The 17,223-nt window shown below is 42.7% G+C and overlaps 1 protein-coding gene across 1 annotated transcript; it reads right to left on the bottom strand.

Moving 5' to 3' along the window:
* Positions 1 to 1,314: 1,314 nt before the first annotated feature.
* Positions 1,315 to 7,498, bottom strand: CCNA1 (cyclin A1). The gene is made up of 9 exons (XM_036385181.1): positions 7,384 to 7,498; positions 7,090 to 7,241; positions 5,767 to 6,010; positions 5,421 to 5,542; positions 4,509 to 4,732; positions 3,710 to 3,914; positions 2,720 to 2,833; positions 1,910 to 2,043; positions 1,315 to 1,582 (listed from the first exon to the last, which is right to left on the bottom strand). The coding sequence occupies exons 2-9, from the start codon at positions 7,222 to 7,224 to the stop codon at positions 1,531 to 1,533; spliced, it is 1,230 nt and encodes a 409-aa protein (XP_036241074.1). The 5' UTR covers positions 7,225 to 7,241; positions 7,384 to 7,498; the 3' UTR covers positions 1,315 to 1,530.
* Between the last annotated feature and the right edge of the window lie 9,725 nt (positions 7,499 to 17,223).

A 17,223-nucleotide genomic window follows, 5' to 3' on the forward strand; every position in this document is an offset into this window, starting at 1 on the left:
AAGCAAGAGACCAAGAACTAGACTGAAACTACAGCACAGGACTGTGCTAGACTGAAATGGAATACTCTCCTCCCTTAAAGGATTTTTACTTTGAGACAAGTGAAGCAGTCACAACCACTACCTCCACTTCAGAGAAATACAAGAATTTGCATTACTAGAAAGATCCATCAGGCTGCACAGGGAGGAATTAAGGGAAAGGAAGTCTTACATAAACTGAGGGAATGCCAAAGCTAAGAGCCTCATCACACACATATTGGCATAATCAGGTTTTAAATTAAAATAAGAGGCTTGTTATCTGCTACTTAATATGTCTGCTGAATTGCATCCTGGTGTCAAGCGTTAAACCTATTCTTGCTTGGAAACTCATAATGCACTGTACAGATCACTCTCTTAGGAAGCAGTAAGCCCTGGAAGTTTTAAACTCTTGCAGTACATGCACACCTCATACTTACCTTACCATTTATATGAGTGGATTTTAGTTCTCTACATGTTGAACAATACGACCAACTGATTTTTAAACTACTTTGGACAGGGGTTGTGTTTGAGAGTACAAGGTGGTGCCCTGTTTGGATGTTTGGGGTTTTTTTGAAGCATTACCTAACAAATACCTGACAGTGGGACACAAGACCATGTATCAGCTCAGGCAAAGACAGCTAATAGCTCTGTCTCATTGCCCTCCCTTCACACATGTCACCAGTGCTCAAGTGACATGAGACTTCATCTCAGACAGGTTTGTTATAACAACACTCCATACTACAAGAATGACTCAGGAGCCATCCAGATCAACTCTGCCATTCCAGTACCTCACAGCTTTTGGCATTGCTCTCTAATGCAGTCTGTTCACCAGTGTATGAAAAGCTCCTAATGCTCTGCCAGTCACAATCTCCCAACTCCCTGCAGGGCAAACCCCTATTTTGTTTCCATAAAGGGAAGTCTGACTTTTACCTCAACATTGATAATCTTCTACAAACATGTTCAGAGTTCAAAGACCAATTGCATGTGGATGTTCTTGGTCTGACATGGTAAACAAGTCACAGAAAATAACTTCTGTTCATGCCCACAGGATCTTATCTCATTGAAGAGAGAACAAACAGGACTACAGCAAATCACCTGTGCCTACAGGGATGTCAGGTTGTGGTGGTTCAAGCTCTGCTTTATCCACACCAGCCAGCTTATAAGTGCTTACAGCTATTCAGTAAAAAACAAATCCCACCTCCCCCCCAAAAAAACCAAAACAACAAAACAAAACATTCAAAAATTCATTCCACTCACTGTTACTGCAGGTATTAACTGAAGTCAGAAGATTCACAGAAGTAGAGTGTAATAAGACATTTATTAAAAGTGCTTTCAGTTATGTTAAGAGCTATAGTCTAATACCTATTTTTAAAAAGGCATCTCATTAAAAATATTAGCTTAAAAACCATTCTGATCACTGTGGTTACAGACACATGACCCGCAGTGCTCTATGAAATGTTAGACCAGCTTTGTTGATTGGGACACAGTAATCTTCAAGTCCAGGATCCACAGTGTCTAGCTTAGAGGAAGAACTGCTGGGAGCTCCAGAAGAGACACCTGCAGGTACCTGGAATAGAAATGAAGTGACTACAGATATTGGCTTCAGATTTGTCAACTGAATTATCTATTGCACTGATTGTGCAATACATTGGTGAAGAGAAGCATCATCCTGCAACATTGCAAACAAAGTTGTTATCCAATGCATCTGCATACTTATGGATTAATCACTTTTCTGGTCAGAAAAGTTTTCTCCTCAAGGGGCTGATGGAGGCTTCTGTTTCAGATCTAGACGCTGACAACTGTGAGAGAGCTACAACAGCCACAGCCCAAGCCGGAAAACCAGAGTCATCCTGTGCTTACAGCTATCCAAGACACTGGTATACTGGTTACTTACTTTGGGTGCTTATACTTCTGCTTAATAGCTTGCAGCTGGCAATGGGATGCATCAAGGCATGCTTTGTGCAGGTCAGTCAGGCAAGGCGCTATCTCGCTTAAGGAATATCCAGTAAATGCAGCAAGTGTTTCTGGCTGGTCAGAAGAGAAAAAACAGTGTTACTCTATTGTAGCCAGCAGCCATCTAGAAGATGGGTTTCCCACGGAAACAGAAACTCTTTTCACTACATCAGAGCTCACTCTAGACTCTTTAAACATGAAAAAGATTCAATTGTATTGTGCCATCAGTTTCACTCTAGGTCTCCCTTGGTGCCATGAAGTCTGACAAGCTCCTTCTGCTCAAAGCATGTGCGTCCATTACATCTCTTCTGGATCTTACTCTGCACTAAAGCTATTTCTCCGACATACAGCTGGAAGGTCTACCAAGGCTTGTGGTAAAGCAGCCACAATTACACAGCAGTATAGTCACTCAAGCAGACAGAATCAGTTCTCCCCTTTCTCCCAGAAAGACCCTGAATTTGGCATTGGGGTGTAATTTTGAACATTTGTGAGGCCTTTGGTACAGCCTTGATGTAAGTGAGCAAGACAGTAAAATCCCTTCCATTTCAGAGAAGAGGCATGATATTTCAGGTTTACTTAACCTTACTTAGTCATTTATCAGGTAGTCTCATTAACTCTAGAACAGCTACTCATTCTAGGATTTCAGCCTTCAGAACAATATACTTTGTAGGTACTCCTCCTCCTTCTCAGCTCAGTTCTAACAATAACAAAATGATTGAGCTATTTATTAATGCACAGTTGCTGTTCTTACCCAGAAAGATCTGTTCACTGTATAGTTTGCTAAACAGTAGGCTGCTGCAGCAATTTGTGAAGGAAGGTACTTCAGAAGAGGATCAACTTGGAGGAGACTCAGCTCTGCAAGATACTGAACAAGAAAATCCAAGTTTTTCAAAAAGAATCAACCTAGTTGGTACAATCAGTCCTATACTGCAAGTATAAAATTTGTCAATAGTCTCAGTATGATGCCCAAAAGCATAAACTATGTATTTAGTGAGAAGAATTAGCATTCCAGTCCTGTTGATCTTACAGAAGATCCTTTATCATGTTTCAGGGGGGACAGAAAGACCAGATTTCGTCAAAGCCTAACCCATCTACTCTAATCCAAAGTTCTGGTATTCTAATCTGAAGTTCTGGTTCCATCATCAGATCTGACTTGATTTTACAGGTAGAGACTCAGAAAAGTCAAGTTTCATAAAACTGACAGACACACTCTTCCTATCTGCTCAGGCTCTTGTTTATATTGATAAACACCTGGACATCAGGGATAAATGGACAGCTCTAAGAAGCACAATATGGGTTCTGTTGGAGTAGAGTCATTGTACAATCCTATACCCTTTGCAGAGAAGCAGCTAGTTAGATGTTTTATGGTAATTTTGTTGTTTCTAAGCATGGTTGCCTACTCCAGGCAACTCTTATGCAGCTATGCAGGTATACTCTGTGTCATTGTGGAGCAATATGCAGTAGCACCAAATCCAGGACAAGCTTGCTACACAGGCACTGCTGAAAAAACCACCAGATTTTTACCACCTAATTGCCTGGTCAGTGAATTATCCCTGACCAGACAAGACAGACCAAACCTAGGACTTCCATGAGGCATCTATCCAAAAGTCTCAGCACACAAGCCACCGCTATGAAACATGCAGTTTTAGGCCTGTTGCAGAGACAGCTTCCTGAAATGCAAGTAGTTCTCCTTTAAGGATCACTTCTTCCCCCTCAGTCCCAGAAGGCAGATAGTCCATACCCTTGCCAAGTTCTCTGTCCTCACACACATTCCACGTCTCTGAATATACTGAAGGAGGAACTGGTTGATGGTTGGGGCTGTTAGGTCAAAACCCAGCACTTTGAGAAGCAAATGTTCCATTCTTAGTAGCTGCTTCTTTGTGTAGGTATCATCTGTTATATAGACAAATTCATCTACATCTGGTGGGTAGATCTCTTCATACTTCCTGAAAAAGGGATATAGAAGGCACATTTTTCAGCCTTGAAGTTATATGAGAACATGACATTACTAAAACTTGTGGAAAGCTCAAATTTTACTTGTTCCTCCAGGCTAGCTAACAATTTAGTTTCAAACTTAGGCAAATATACTTAGAGGAACTTCGAGTCATCAGTCTAGACAGACATACACTCACATCTTTAGCTCCTTACAGCTAACGGTGGGCAACTCTCAGTAACACAGCACACTCCAGACAAACACCCATGCACCCCCCTACGCTATGTTGCTTACTCTGTCTAGTTAGAGCAGTTAAAGGCCAACTGTAGATTGCAACTGAGTCCATTGCAGCCTTACAGGCAAGCAGTTTAACACTTTACTGCTTCTGCTACTGTGTTTATGGTTACAAGCTTGCCCCATTACAGTTTTTCACATTCAACATTAAATGCTGCATTTTAATAGTACCAAAGGATTGGTAATCTTGAGACATCATGAAAAGCTACCTACTAATGCAACCTTCCTTCCTTCCTTCCTTCAAATTACATTAGAAGACTAAGCTCAAAAATAGGCTTCAGATCACCAAGATTTTGGAAGATGAAACACTTACGCAGCCAGAAGAATTGCCGCTGTTCCCACAAGCTGTAACTTGCCTCTGAGAACAGACATGCAGGAAAGAAACCTGTCCAGGAAGTTCACTGCCAAGTACAAAGTCTCTGTCCGAAGTTTATATTCTTCCCCTACTTCCACCAGCCAGTCTACCAGGATAGCACGCATTCCTGTTGTGATATCTGGCTGCTTCTTCATGTAGTAGGGCTTGGGCCTAAATCTTACCTGTTTGGAAAGAGTTGAAGAATCAGGATGATCACTCTGAAGAGAACCATGGATGGCTGAGCTGATGAATATTCTTTATATTTACATTAAAAAGAGTAGGGGTTGTCCCACTCTTAATAACTGTAAGTACTAACTGCAATTATTTTGCTAGTGGTAATTATTCCCAGCTAGTGGCACCTCTAGAATTTCTACATCTCTAGTATTTCTACACTGAAGAGACAGATTGAGCTTTGGTGCTAGCAGGAGAATAGTAAAACACATCCTGGACTATGGACAGCCTTTGCCATCAGTTGAGCCATTCAGAAAGACCTGAAAATGAAACAATCAGAATTTCCCCCTTCTTCCCATCAGGAGGCTGCACTTCACTGTTCTGACATAAGAAGGTAGGAAAACCTACTGCTATAGCCAGAGAGCTGTCAGTGAGATCACATCAAACTCCTTTAGCATTATTACAGCATTCTATGCCCATTTGCAAGAATTCTTCCTACCAAACAAGTCAAGAGATGCTTCCATCATAGGAATTAACAGGGATGCATTAATCCAGAAAGAACTTATCCCTGACTATATGTTGCCTTTAGAAATTACTTTTACTATTTACTTTCTCTTCTTTGTAGTTCAGTGGCAACCCTGGATCTTCGCAATATTGCAGCCTACCACAGATACCTATAAGCTTCTCACAGCAACTTACTTCTGCCTCTCGGAGGTACTGATGAATGTCTTCTGCATACTCTCCCACAGCCAGAGTTACAACATCTTCCATGTGATCCTCTGGCTGGGATTGGAAGGATGTGTCCACTACCATAGGAGAGCCTAACAGGTAATAGGAAGCAGCAAGACATTTGTATAATTAATCTCTTGACTTTCTCTTGCTAATTTTAGCTCAGAAGTATTGCCCCTCATGTAGACACAATCGAAGTTAGCTTGCAGTGTTATTTCTTGTCACATAAGCTACTCACTAGCTTACAATTCACAACTCATAACCATCCTACATGTGGTTGTGCTATGGACACCATCTGAGTAGTAACAGGAGTTACCTGAACTCAGATTCAGCAGCCGGTGAATACTGGATGTCATTGCACTGGTATCCAGTTCACAGTGGCTTAATTCCAGCTCTTCAGACACTTGGCAGCTGTAGTTTTCTTTATCTTCTGAGTCATCTATGTAGATAGCAAAACCTTGCTTTGATGTAGCACTGATGATGCAGCTGGGCACTTCATCTTTTCTAGATGAAGTGATGGTGTTTTCAAAGCCAGGGAAGCGCTTGATAACAGCAGCACCCTGAAGCAGAGCACACAGTAACGCTGTGGGAGGGCAGCTCAGGAGGAAAACAGAGTGTGTCACTTGTTTTCAAAAAGAAAATCACTTTCCTTATGTAACAGACACCAGTAACAGAAGTTCATGTGAAAAGCCACCAACTAACATTTGATGCCTCTGAAGTTGGTGCCACTCGTTGCTGTCTTGCTGTGACAGACTCCTCACAGAAAGAATCAAGATTAGCAAAAGTCAGGAAACCAGGGGAGCAGCATCATACTCAGTGCCTCCCACCAAGGAGAACGTGGATGCTGCTCATTTCCAATGGGGCTGGGAAGTGCAGTCTGATACACAGTTCTGGCAAGGAGCAGTTGCAAGTGCAGCAAGTTAACAAAAGTGCTCAAGCACTGCCACAGACTTAGGAAGGACTGCACTGGCAAGAAGGCACTTCAAGCAGAGTTAAAAACAGAAGTTTGAATTTTTGAGCTTAAGCATCACAACCCTAGGACTACGAGTGACCAGGCTACAACGTTTCACACCATCTACCAGTAAGCCACCAGCTGAGTTAGGGGCTTTATACAGCCAAAACCAAGAAGAGTTTGTGCACCCATACCAGCTGCTATTTTAGGTCAGAATAGTAACATTATCCCTGCCCCACCAGCAGACTCCAGGAGGGCTGAAGGGACAGAAAAACGACACGCCATTAACTTGAACTTCTTGAAGGCTCTGGCACCCTGGAGTGAGCACACGCCAATGAGAGCTTTGGGTCAGTTCATAGCCCTTCCTTGAACCACCCCCGACACTGTGGAGGGTAAGCGGCCGAGTAGTATCCCTTCCTTACAGGATTAATTATTTACTCAGAGTACTTCCACGGGGAAACACCCGCAGGGTGGGACTGTGCGGTTACTAGCAGGGTTTCTCGGGAAACTCACGCTTGAGAACTGGAGCCCGAGTCACCTTCTCACCCCGCCACGCCAGGTCATTGCCGGCAGCCTCGGGGCAGGTGCGTGCACCGCTCATGCCGGCGGCTGCCAGCCCGGGGCCGCGGAGCTCAGCCGGGCTCTGCGGGCAGGGGGGGCGGCAGGGCTGCGGGCAGCGGGGCTCACCTGGCCGCCGGGCCGCTGCTGCTGCTGCCCGTTCTCCGTCAGCACCCCCAGCACGGCCCGGCCGCCGCTGCTGCGGAGGGCGGCGGGGCAGGACTCCCGCCGTCCCGCACGGCTCTTCTCTCCGGTGCGATGCATCGCCCCGACGTCGGTACCTTTCGGAGGAGCGAAAAAACCCACAGAAATAAAACGAAATCGCGGGGGGGAAAGAATAATAAAAAATCCTCCGAACGACCACAAATGCGCCCCTGGCAACCCCTTCCTCCCGCCCGCCCGGCAGGATGACCAGTGGCCCACCACGCTGCCCGGCTCCGCTCGCCACCAGCCCACGGAAGGGTCCGGCCGCCCTGCGCCGCCCGCCGGCCCTGCGTAGGCGCGGCCGCTAGAGGCGGCGGCTGTTGGCCGGGGCCGGTTGGGAGCACGGCGGCTCAACCCCCGGCGCGCCGCCCCGCCAGCCCCGCCGGCCGCGGGTCGCCATGGTGACCCCGGCAGGGCCCGGCCGCGCCGCCCGGCCCCGCGCGGGCCCCGCGCAGCGCCCGGGCCCGGAGCCGCCGCGGCCGCGCACCGGCTGCGCTCCGAACGTGCGGAGCGCAAGGATGGGATGTTGTGAAAAATGCATGTATTTTATGATTGGCTTTTCGCAAATATTAAAATGAATATTATATGTGTTGTGCTAGAAAGTAATGCTGTATTAATTCTCTTAAGTAGTGTGTTAAATATAGTTTTAGGTTATAAAAATGTTAAAATAGAAACTATGCTATGTCGGATACTTTTTTTAAAGAAAGGACTCGCAGCGAGATAGCAGCCACTGGACACCTAAATCTTTCAGAGAAAAAGAATTTATTGCCCTCTTAGCAGAAGAAACGAACTTCTTCCCGCCTCGAAGGCACTGTTAGGATTCAGAGGAAGAAGTTGACGATGACCATTCTGTATTTGAATGGAATTTATGCATCATATATGAAGTGTATGAATATGCAACAGGCTATTGCTTTTAAAGGTTAATCCTCTGTTAACGGATGTCCTTTTTTGGGCTCGTGCTGCCCAGAAAAAAGGTACCCGGACATCTGTAATTCTTTGTCCCTATTGTTTCATATTGTCCTAATTCAATTTGTCCAAATTATTATTACTCTAATTGTATTATTATTTTTATAACCATTTTATTACTAAAACTTTTAAAATTTTAAAAACAAGTGATTGGTGTTTTTCACAGATGTGCAAGCAACAGCAGGAGCTCTGTGCGAACAGCTGGGCTTGGACTTTGATATCAAAGTCTGTTCTCTCTTTGTAAAGGACGCACGAGAAAAAGGAGCTTTTAGTTCGTTTAAGGGTGAGTTTGACTCCCGTGATAAGTCCAAGCCGAGGGACAGCTAGGTGACGACCTGGCTGTGCTGTTGCACGGCTAAGCAGCACTCAGCTGCCAGCACGGGAAACACAACGGTTCATTCAGTCAAACCAGCAAAGTTTGTCACCAGTGATGTGGATAGTGATACATGCAAATTGAGCATGTGCGGGAAGGCTGTGGCCATGCTAGGGAACATGATTAGATTTCTGAAATGATCTTGGCAAACTGGATAAACGTTCAGGAAAATCAGGATGCTTCTGAAGCACAAGTGCAAGGTCAGAGCCAGTGGATGCAGAAATGCAGGGTGGGGAACAGCCAGGTAGGGAGCAGCTCCCTGAAGAAGTGAATCAGGAGGTTACAGTGAACCTCAGCCTGAGCATGATCCACCAGGATCAATCATACTGTCTGAGCAGGAACAAACAGGAGTATAGCCTGTTTGAGCCCTCTGAAAGTTCATAGTGAAGACAAAGGAATGAGAACTACAGCAGCTGAAACCTCAGCATGAGATTCAGGTTAGATGCCAGAATCATGACGTCCCAGAAGAGACAGCATGGGAAATTTCAGAATTCCCCTTGTTGCAGATTTGTAAGACCAAATTAAAGAGAATTTTGTTAAAACTGTCTGTGCGTTGGCAGTGATGATACTTGAGATGCTCTCCAGGGATTGAAATGTAGAAGCTATGATCCAAAATTCGGATATATCAAGCAGGGTTTTATGCCAGAATTGTTTTTTGTAGTTCTTTTGATCCAATCTGCATTAAAGGGCTGTATTTTTTCTTCACACTCTTCTTACATTTATTTTTTAACCAACTCACTCCCCCAAAAGGATTTTATCATAAGGAGCAAGTGGTATATCTGAGGGTGAAAAATGTTACCTGATCCATTGTTCATGACATACTACTTTTCCTTTTGGATGGAAGGGGCTCCATGTCCTTGCAGCAACAGGGTTGTAAACAGGTAGTTACTGTAGTGGATCTGTCACAGCTACAGGTGTGGGCAAAGGCAAGTCAGGGAAACAGAAGGTTATGTTGTATATCCATGCTCTTCTCTTTCTTTAATTTCTAACCCCCAGGTTTGCACAAGGAACACTTCACTTGGGGGCAGTTATTTAAACATTTTCATGCCAAGTTGTAATTTCTGAAAAGAAATTGGTCTAGTTGCCAGCCTTTGAAATCAAATATTAGCCTAAGTTGAACTTTAAACACTCCTTACTCTCTTGTTTTGATGGGATGACCAAATTCATCTTCAGTCTTTAAGCATTCTTTGTATCCAAGTGCCCATGATGTCTTTATTCCATTTAGACATAACTTAGGAATCTCAGCTAGCCAGCAGATGACTTATTCATACTTTTATATATGAGCAGCATATGGCTATCCTAACTAGTCATATTGTGCATTAATGTAGCTGAAACGCCTCTCAAATGCTTTTAATGAGGTTATCTAAGCTCCAGTTTCTCAGGGACTCTTTGAAACAGCCCAGTATGGATTAGTACCTGAGGGAGGCCAGTGAGATTTGCCAGCCACTACATAATTGTAGCAGCAAATCAAATAAAGCTTTGGGCCATTAGTCATTTGCTTCTGAGCTTCCCTTTGTGTTTGAGAGGAAGCTGAACCCTTCCTGAGTGGACTCCTAGGGCTTCTTGCAGTAATCACAGTCTTACCAATGATTTCTAGGAAGACAGAGAAGTCAGAGCAATTCCTGACCTGGCAGGGATGTTTCCTTCCTCTGTACCTCTGGAAAAGACAGTGTTAAAGCACTTTGTCTCTTGTCTTGTCTGTCTTTCGTAGTTTCTTAGATCTTTCTCCTTCTTGCAGTCTTTGCTTCAAATGTCCAGCTTTGGTGCCTTTTTCAGCTAAAGGGTCTTATTCCATGCTGTGGGAAGAGCCACTGGTTCCTGCTTTTTCTCTGAAAATCACTGTTAATTCCCAGTTTTTACACAGCAAGCTCTGCACAGGCTTCAGTTCACAATCTGGGGCATGGATCCCTCTGCCCACAAATTAAATCACTGTCAGCTGTCCCCTTCTCTCTTCACCCTTTGAAGTATTTTTGAGTCCTTATCATGCTTTAATCCCTGGGTTTTCAGCTTGGCCTAAATAGTTATTGGCCTGCAGCCTGGGAATAGCATCTTCACTGATAATAAAACAGTCATAGTCTTACAATTAAGTGCAAGTATAAGATGAGAAGCAGTTCATGGAAGACTGTTGCAACTTTCCAGTCTTGCTCCTCTAAGTCTCACATTGAATTACAACATGGCACTCATATAGGAAAACCCATTCAGGCAGGTTAGACACAGTTACAATGACTTTGGCCAGGTCACATTCAATATTTGGCAAGTCTTTCCAGACCAATGCATTGAGCAGTTGTTCCATGTGTGGCATAGACTCTTCTGAGGTCAGCTTTATGGCAGAGCAACAGTAGAAATCCCCTGAATAGCAAATTGGATGCACAGCTGCATAACATCCTAGGAAATGTGCTGTGGGAGCAGTCTTAGAGTCAGAAAGTTTCTAAAAAGAGTTATGAAATCTCCTTGACATTAAGAGCAGTGTCTGAAGTCAGTGACCTGCAAGGTCCCATCAGGACTTTGTTGGATGGTCTTAAAGTACCAAAGAAGTAGAAAACATGACTTCTTTCACATGGCTATGATTCCTTGGGTTGTGAATAGTCCCCTGGTTGCAGTGTGTTCCAATTGTCCTACCATGTGAAATTAATTTCACATTACTTAAGAATACATAGACTGTATCTTGAGTTTTGGTGTTTTTCTGAACCACCAAAGTCATAAAAATGGTCAAGAAGTAAGACATAGGTGCAGGGCTCAGGAGTTGTTGCCCAAGGCATACAGACAGGACTAAGACATAGTTTGAGCCACCAACTCTCCACATACAGAGTGATAGATCACTTAGCACTGTCTGTACTGGGCATTTGAACTATGTCCCAGAAAGAGCCATAAACATCTTGTTCCCTCTACATCTTGCTTCTGTATTCTGTGCTTGCAGTTGTGTTGTACATGGTGTGGTTGATGCTGTGAGAAGCCTGATGCACTCTGCATCTTTATTATCCCAGTAGGTTGCCTAAGCTTGGAGCACAGCCTGCCTGCAAATCCCATTGCTCTCATGCTAGATAATACAGGGACCCTCCAGAAACAAGCCTTTGCCACTCTGTCTCATGTGTGATAATAGGCAGAGCTCACTTCAGGGAGCAGTGGGACCTACCAGAGTGACACAGAGCACCAGCTGATGCCCACAGCAGGGAAGCAAGGCCTAAAGCCTTGAACAGCTGCAAGATTTTCCGCTTTGGGGCTGTAGCAATCCTAACCAGAAGACTGTTGTGCATCACAGAGGAATGTCAACTCAAGCAGGCTGTGCTGCCCTGTGCTGCATATGCACCTTGTCCTTCAGGATAAACTCAGCAGGGTGATGGTAACAGAGGAGCCCACAGGCAGCTCCCACTCTGTTTCCAATTACACCACCTGTGTGGCCTTGGCATTATCTGAAAGAAGAACAGCAAGTTCTCATGTGAACATACAGTTGTTTGACAACAGATATAATGAATACATTATTTTTTCTCAGAAAATTCTATAAGAGGTCTCAAAACCAAAGTGTTAGGGAAATTTTCTACTGGATAGGATCTGTACCATATGCTCTGAGTAGAGGTCTGTGAGATGCTGCATGGCTCAGGGCTCCCACCATCTGAAGGGATGTAAAATGACATATATTCTTTCTGTTTCTTGTGTTAGCTCCAGAAAATGGTGTTTTTAGCAATAGCTTATGAAGTCTGAGTGCCTTTCTTACTGGATCACAAGGTACACTGAGGTAGCCTTCGTGCTTTGTACTACAGGTTAGCAGCAGAATAGCCTAAAGTTGATCCCAAAGATGTTTCTGTATCAAGTGGTGTAGAAGATGACAAATAAAGCTCCAAAGAGTTCTGGCTTTGGGGGTGCTTTTCCACAGCAGTCTGGTCCCACTAGCTTTGTGACTATGTAGGATGCCCAGTACCACTGCAGTTACTCCCATTTCACCCAGAAGCACAAGAAAATGAGCTTTTTCAGTATCAAAACAACAACAGAACATAAACTATACCCTTTTGTGCTTCATGTGAAGAGAAAACATCAAACTTAAAATGAAAAATTTCTGCTAACCATATTTTATTCCCTTACAACCTTCTCTGTATTGTAAAACAGCTGATAGCAAGCTTTAGCACTGTGCATGTTTTAAATTAATGTCCTGCACAGAACATTAATATCTCAACTCTTGTTTTTCATTTCAGAGCTACAGAGGAAAACACCCATAACTTTGACAGAACCTTGAAACTGTACTGCATAATTCAGAAACAGCTATTTCTGAATTCTTCAAATCACTCTCTTTAATAACCATCTAGCTCCACTGCCAGGTTCTTCTGCCAGGTATTGCTGAAGTGAATGCTGAAATGCCATTGCTGTATAATAGGTCTTTTCGGAGTCAGGCCCTAATTTATGGTCCCTATACTCATGCCATCTGTTAATCAGCTGTTATTGACAGGTACTGCTTATTTCTACTTAGAAGCTGACAGTTGAAAAGTTTCAAAAGAAACTCACGTTCTGACTTGGTGATCCTGTGGAAGCAGACTCTTGGGGACTGTTTCTCGGGTTACAAAGCACAAACAAGCTCTCAGAGTGCAGCATCTGGACAGAGTGCCAACCATATCTTGGGCTGCATCCAAATCAGGGTGGCCACTAGGGTGAGGGAGGAACTCTGCTCCTCTTCTCTGCTCTGGTGAGACCCCCCCCCTGCAGTGCTGCACCCAGCTCTGGGGTCCCCAGCACAGGAAGGACATGGATCTGTTGGAGAAAGTCAGAAGAGGCCACCAAGTTGATCAGAGGGATGAAACACCTCTCGTATGAAGAAAGGCTGAGAGAATTGGAATTGTTCAGCCTGGAAAAGAGAAGGTGTGATCTAATTGCGACCTTCCAGTACCTGAAGGGAACTTACAGGAAAGATGGGGAGACATTCTTTACGAGAGCATGTAGTGACAGGAGAAAGGGAAATGTGTTCAAACTAAAAAAGAGTAAGTTTAGATTAGATATCACAAAAAAATTCTTTACTGTGAGGGTGGTGTGACATGGGCACAAGTTTCCCAAAGAAATTGTGAATGTCCCACCCCCAGAGGTGTTCAAGGCCAGGTTGGATTGGGCAGCCTGGTCTGGTAGAAGGTGTCCCTTCTTATGGCAGGAGGATTGGAACTAGATGATCTTCAAAATCCCCTTCCAATACAAACTACTCTAACATTAAAAGAACAATTAATTTGTTGCTCTCAATTCTATATGTTTGCGTTAGCAATTCAAATGTAGTGGTGTGTACAATAAGGCATATGAGTTGGGCATGAGTAGCTGAAGATCAACTATCTGTAACAAAAATTTTTAGTAATAAAGCAAAATTTATAGTAATAGCAACAGTAATATTGGAAAATAGTTTTTATATTTATTGTTTGGAAAAATAGGTGCAATGATCAACATCTATAGTGTTGTGAAGGCAAAGGCTATTCATAAAGGCTTCAGCTCAGCACAACAAAATCTCAGAAGAAAAACAATGCATGTTTTGGTTTTGAAGGAAATTATCAAAATTACAACTATTTATCAGAATGAATCATGACTAGTAACTGTTGCTTTGCATGCAAGATTTGGCATTGCTGGAATGTGACAGTGTTTTAATTAAACTGGAAGAATGGTTGTCCTCTGAATGCTATGCCTTACGTATTAAGTGCATGACTACATGCCACCATGCACGGGTGAAAGGATAGATTAAACAGAGGATGGCTTAACAGAGGATGGCTTAACAGAGCCATTGCCAGGTGGCTTCATGTCCCTGGCACTCTTTCCCCTGCTTTCCCTAGAAGTCAGTGATTAGACTCATTAAAACTGTTGGATGTGCTCCAAGATGAGACATCAGACCATCCATGTGGATTCCATAACCCATGAAGCAAATAGCCTGTACTGTACTGATCATACCTGAAGCACTGCAGTCTTGCTGTTTTCAAACTAAAGAAAAAGAACAGTGCACTTTGTCACAAATTATATACCAGGATTATTAGCCCTGTATATTAGTGTTGAAAGAGGAAACATAAGTAGCCAACCTCTTCCTTTACTTTATGAGTTCCCCTGCCTTTTCCCCTGCCTTTGGTTTAATTGGAATACCTTGTGGTTTCTCTACAGTGTAGTGGAGAAATTTTAGTTGGCTCTTGATAATCTAAGTAGATTAGTTAATGACACTTTCTCACTGCAATTACACTTTGCCATTGCAGTTATCTGAACTCTGCTGTTTCAAGTCACCTATTCTGTGTCTGTGTTCATAATTACAGTGTGTTGTTTCTAGTGGACGTATGGCACAGCACTGCTAATGTACATATGCGGCAGCTGCTATTAAAGTAGCTGAGCTCCCATGTTCTTATTGCTTGCTGCATGCTTTGCTAGTGATAAATGATAGCCATTTTTCTCTACCACAGCAAGAACAGAGATTAAAACTCTAGATACCAATCTGATCTCACAGGTCACAGCCCTGTCTGTTGTAACCTGTTTCATGTTATAGCTGATAGCAGTAAGAGGTCTTTCATCAGCCTTGTTTATTTATGTCTGTGATTCACAGTGATGATTTGTAGAACTCCTGTAATTGCAAGTGTATATCTCTCACAAAAATGCAATGCAGAGCTGCAAAAAATGACCTTGTAGGAGGGATAGATATTAAAAGTCTAATGTGAATAAAGAAATCTAAACAATAGGATAATCCAATTATCTACATATAGAACAAATCTATATATAAACAGTGGAGATGGGTAATTAGAAGGGGAAAATAGAGGACTGGAAAATTCAGCACACCTATTTTACATTGTATAAAATTTAAAAAGCCTATTCAGGTAGTCTTTGCTCTTTGGCTTGGTAACATTAATCTTGGCTACGTCTTGGAAAACTGAGAAGCTCTGGGATCAGAGTTGGAATTTCCAAATTCAATCCAGTGGAGAATAACTCCATAATGTAGAAAACACAATGGTTTAAATAGGGAAAATATAATATACAGTGCCTGCATATTAAAAAAGGGTTAAAATGTAGCAAGGGATGCTGAACAGGATAAATGCTAGGAAAAAATATGGAGGTTTTTGTATAAAAAATTTAAAAGGGCCTTATAGGAAGAGATTTAAATATCTTAGCATCTTACTAAGCAGAAGACAGAAAGATGACAGGATTGCATTAGGATTCCCCTGGGAAGAATATACCAAGCCTGCAAAGCCCATTTATTCTAGCAGACACTGAGATAGTAAGATTCAGTGACAGGTACCTGAAAACAGTCAGATTTCAATTAGACATAGAGCAAACATTTGTAACGTGACCCATTACAGCAAGCCCCCAGGGGAAAGCAGGATGTCTTTCAAGGCTTTCAGTATGCCTTTAGTTAAGATGTACATTATCCAAAATCATTCCTGCTACCGGACTGTATTCTGGAGTAACTGGGGAAAAAAAGATTTTGGTACACTAATAGGAAGCTCAGTGAGATGATCTAACAGACCTTTGGCCTTTAAGATCAAAACAAGTCTTCTCTGAAAGTCAGTTCCTGCAGAGCTCTGTTTGGGCTGTAGCATCACTGACTGAAGGGCCCCATGAGTTTTCACCTGCATGCTTTTCTTTACTTAATTCCTTATGCTAGAAGCAGCTCTTTCCTCAGAAAATATAGTAACAAACTCTTTCCTCCCTTCTTACTCTGGACAGTCAAGAGATTGGTGTCTGTTCTGTCCTCCAGTTGTTGCCTTCTCCCTGTTTTCACCCTTCCCTACTTTCCACCCTAGAAGTTGACCCATGTCCTGTTCACAGGTAGTTAATATGCATCTATTGGTTCTCTCTAAAGCCTGGGAAAACTTTACTTCTGATACCCTCCTGAAAAGAGATAGACATCTGAGAGGTGAGCAAACTGTAGCCATTTTAGAATCCTGGAAGAATTCATTTGTTAGCCAGAAAAAAAAAAGAAAAAAAAAGAAAAAAATCATTTTATCTCTAGCTCACAGACTACCACTGGGGTACTGATAAGACAGTGAGAAATAAATGCCTTTCTTGAAAAAGAATATACTATCAGAGACAGTACTTAGAGAGCTTTCTTTCATTTCCTGACATTGGGTTCCCTTTTAGTGTCTAGTATTCAGATTGCTTTTTAATATTTTTTATATGTGCTTCGTGCCAAGAGAGCAAAGAGCTTTTACTTTATTTACAAACTTTTCAGGGTTTCAGATCTTATTTTCTGACAGCAATGCATGGTGGCCCTCTTCCAGCATGTGCACCGCAGAGAGCTTTATACCTGATTTTTGCAATGATTTCAGCACCGGGGTGAAGGAGACATGGAATCCCACTGTTGTAGGGTGAATAAGGAAGCTTTTGGAGCTAGATACTGCAAAACGAGACATAAATGTCACTGTTTTCCTCTCTCCCTATAAGTAGTGTCTCTTTCTTGTTCATTTAATGTCAGTATTCCTTTTATCATGAAGATGAGTCACTACTTTCTGGTTGTACAGAATACCCTTTCTAGATTCTCTGTGCACTGAACTTAATCAACTTGAGATACAATATTTAAAAAGCTATTTCAATCAGTAAAATGTATTAACTCCTTTACTGATTCTAAAAATTAGGTGTTTAATCTATCTTGCAGCACTACTACTGCTTATCTGTTATGAAACACTTAATAAATAAAAATGCATGAAGTGAATAGGAAGGAATTTCAAAGTTTTCTGAAATGAAAATATTCCAAAATTAAATACATGGAGAACTGTGTATATGAATTTTCATTG

This window comes from Molothrus ater, chromosome 2 (assembly GCF_012460135.2).
Source record: "Molothrus ater isolate BHLD 08-10-18 breed brown headed cowbird chromosome 2, BPBGC_Mater_1.1, whole genome shotgun sequence".
NCBI classification, from domain to species: Eukaryota; Metazoa; Chordata; class Aves; order Passeriformes; family Icteridae; genus Molothrus; species Molothrus ater.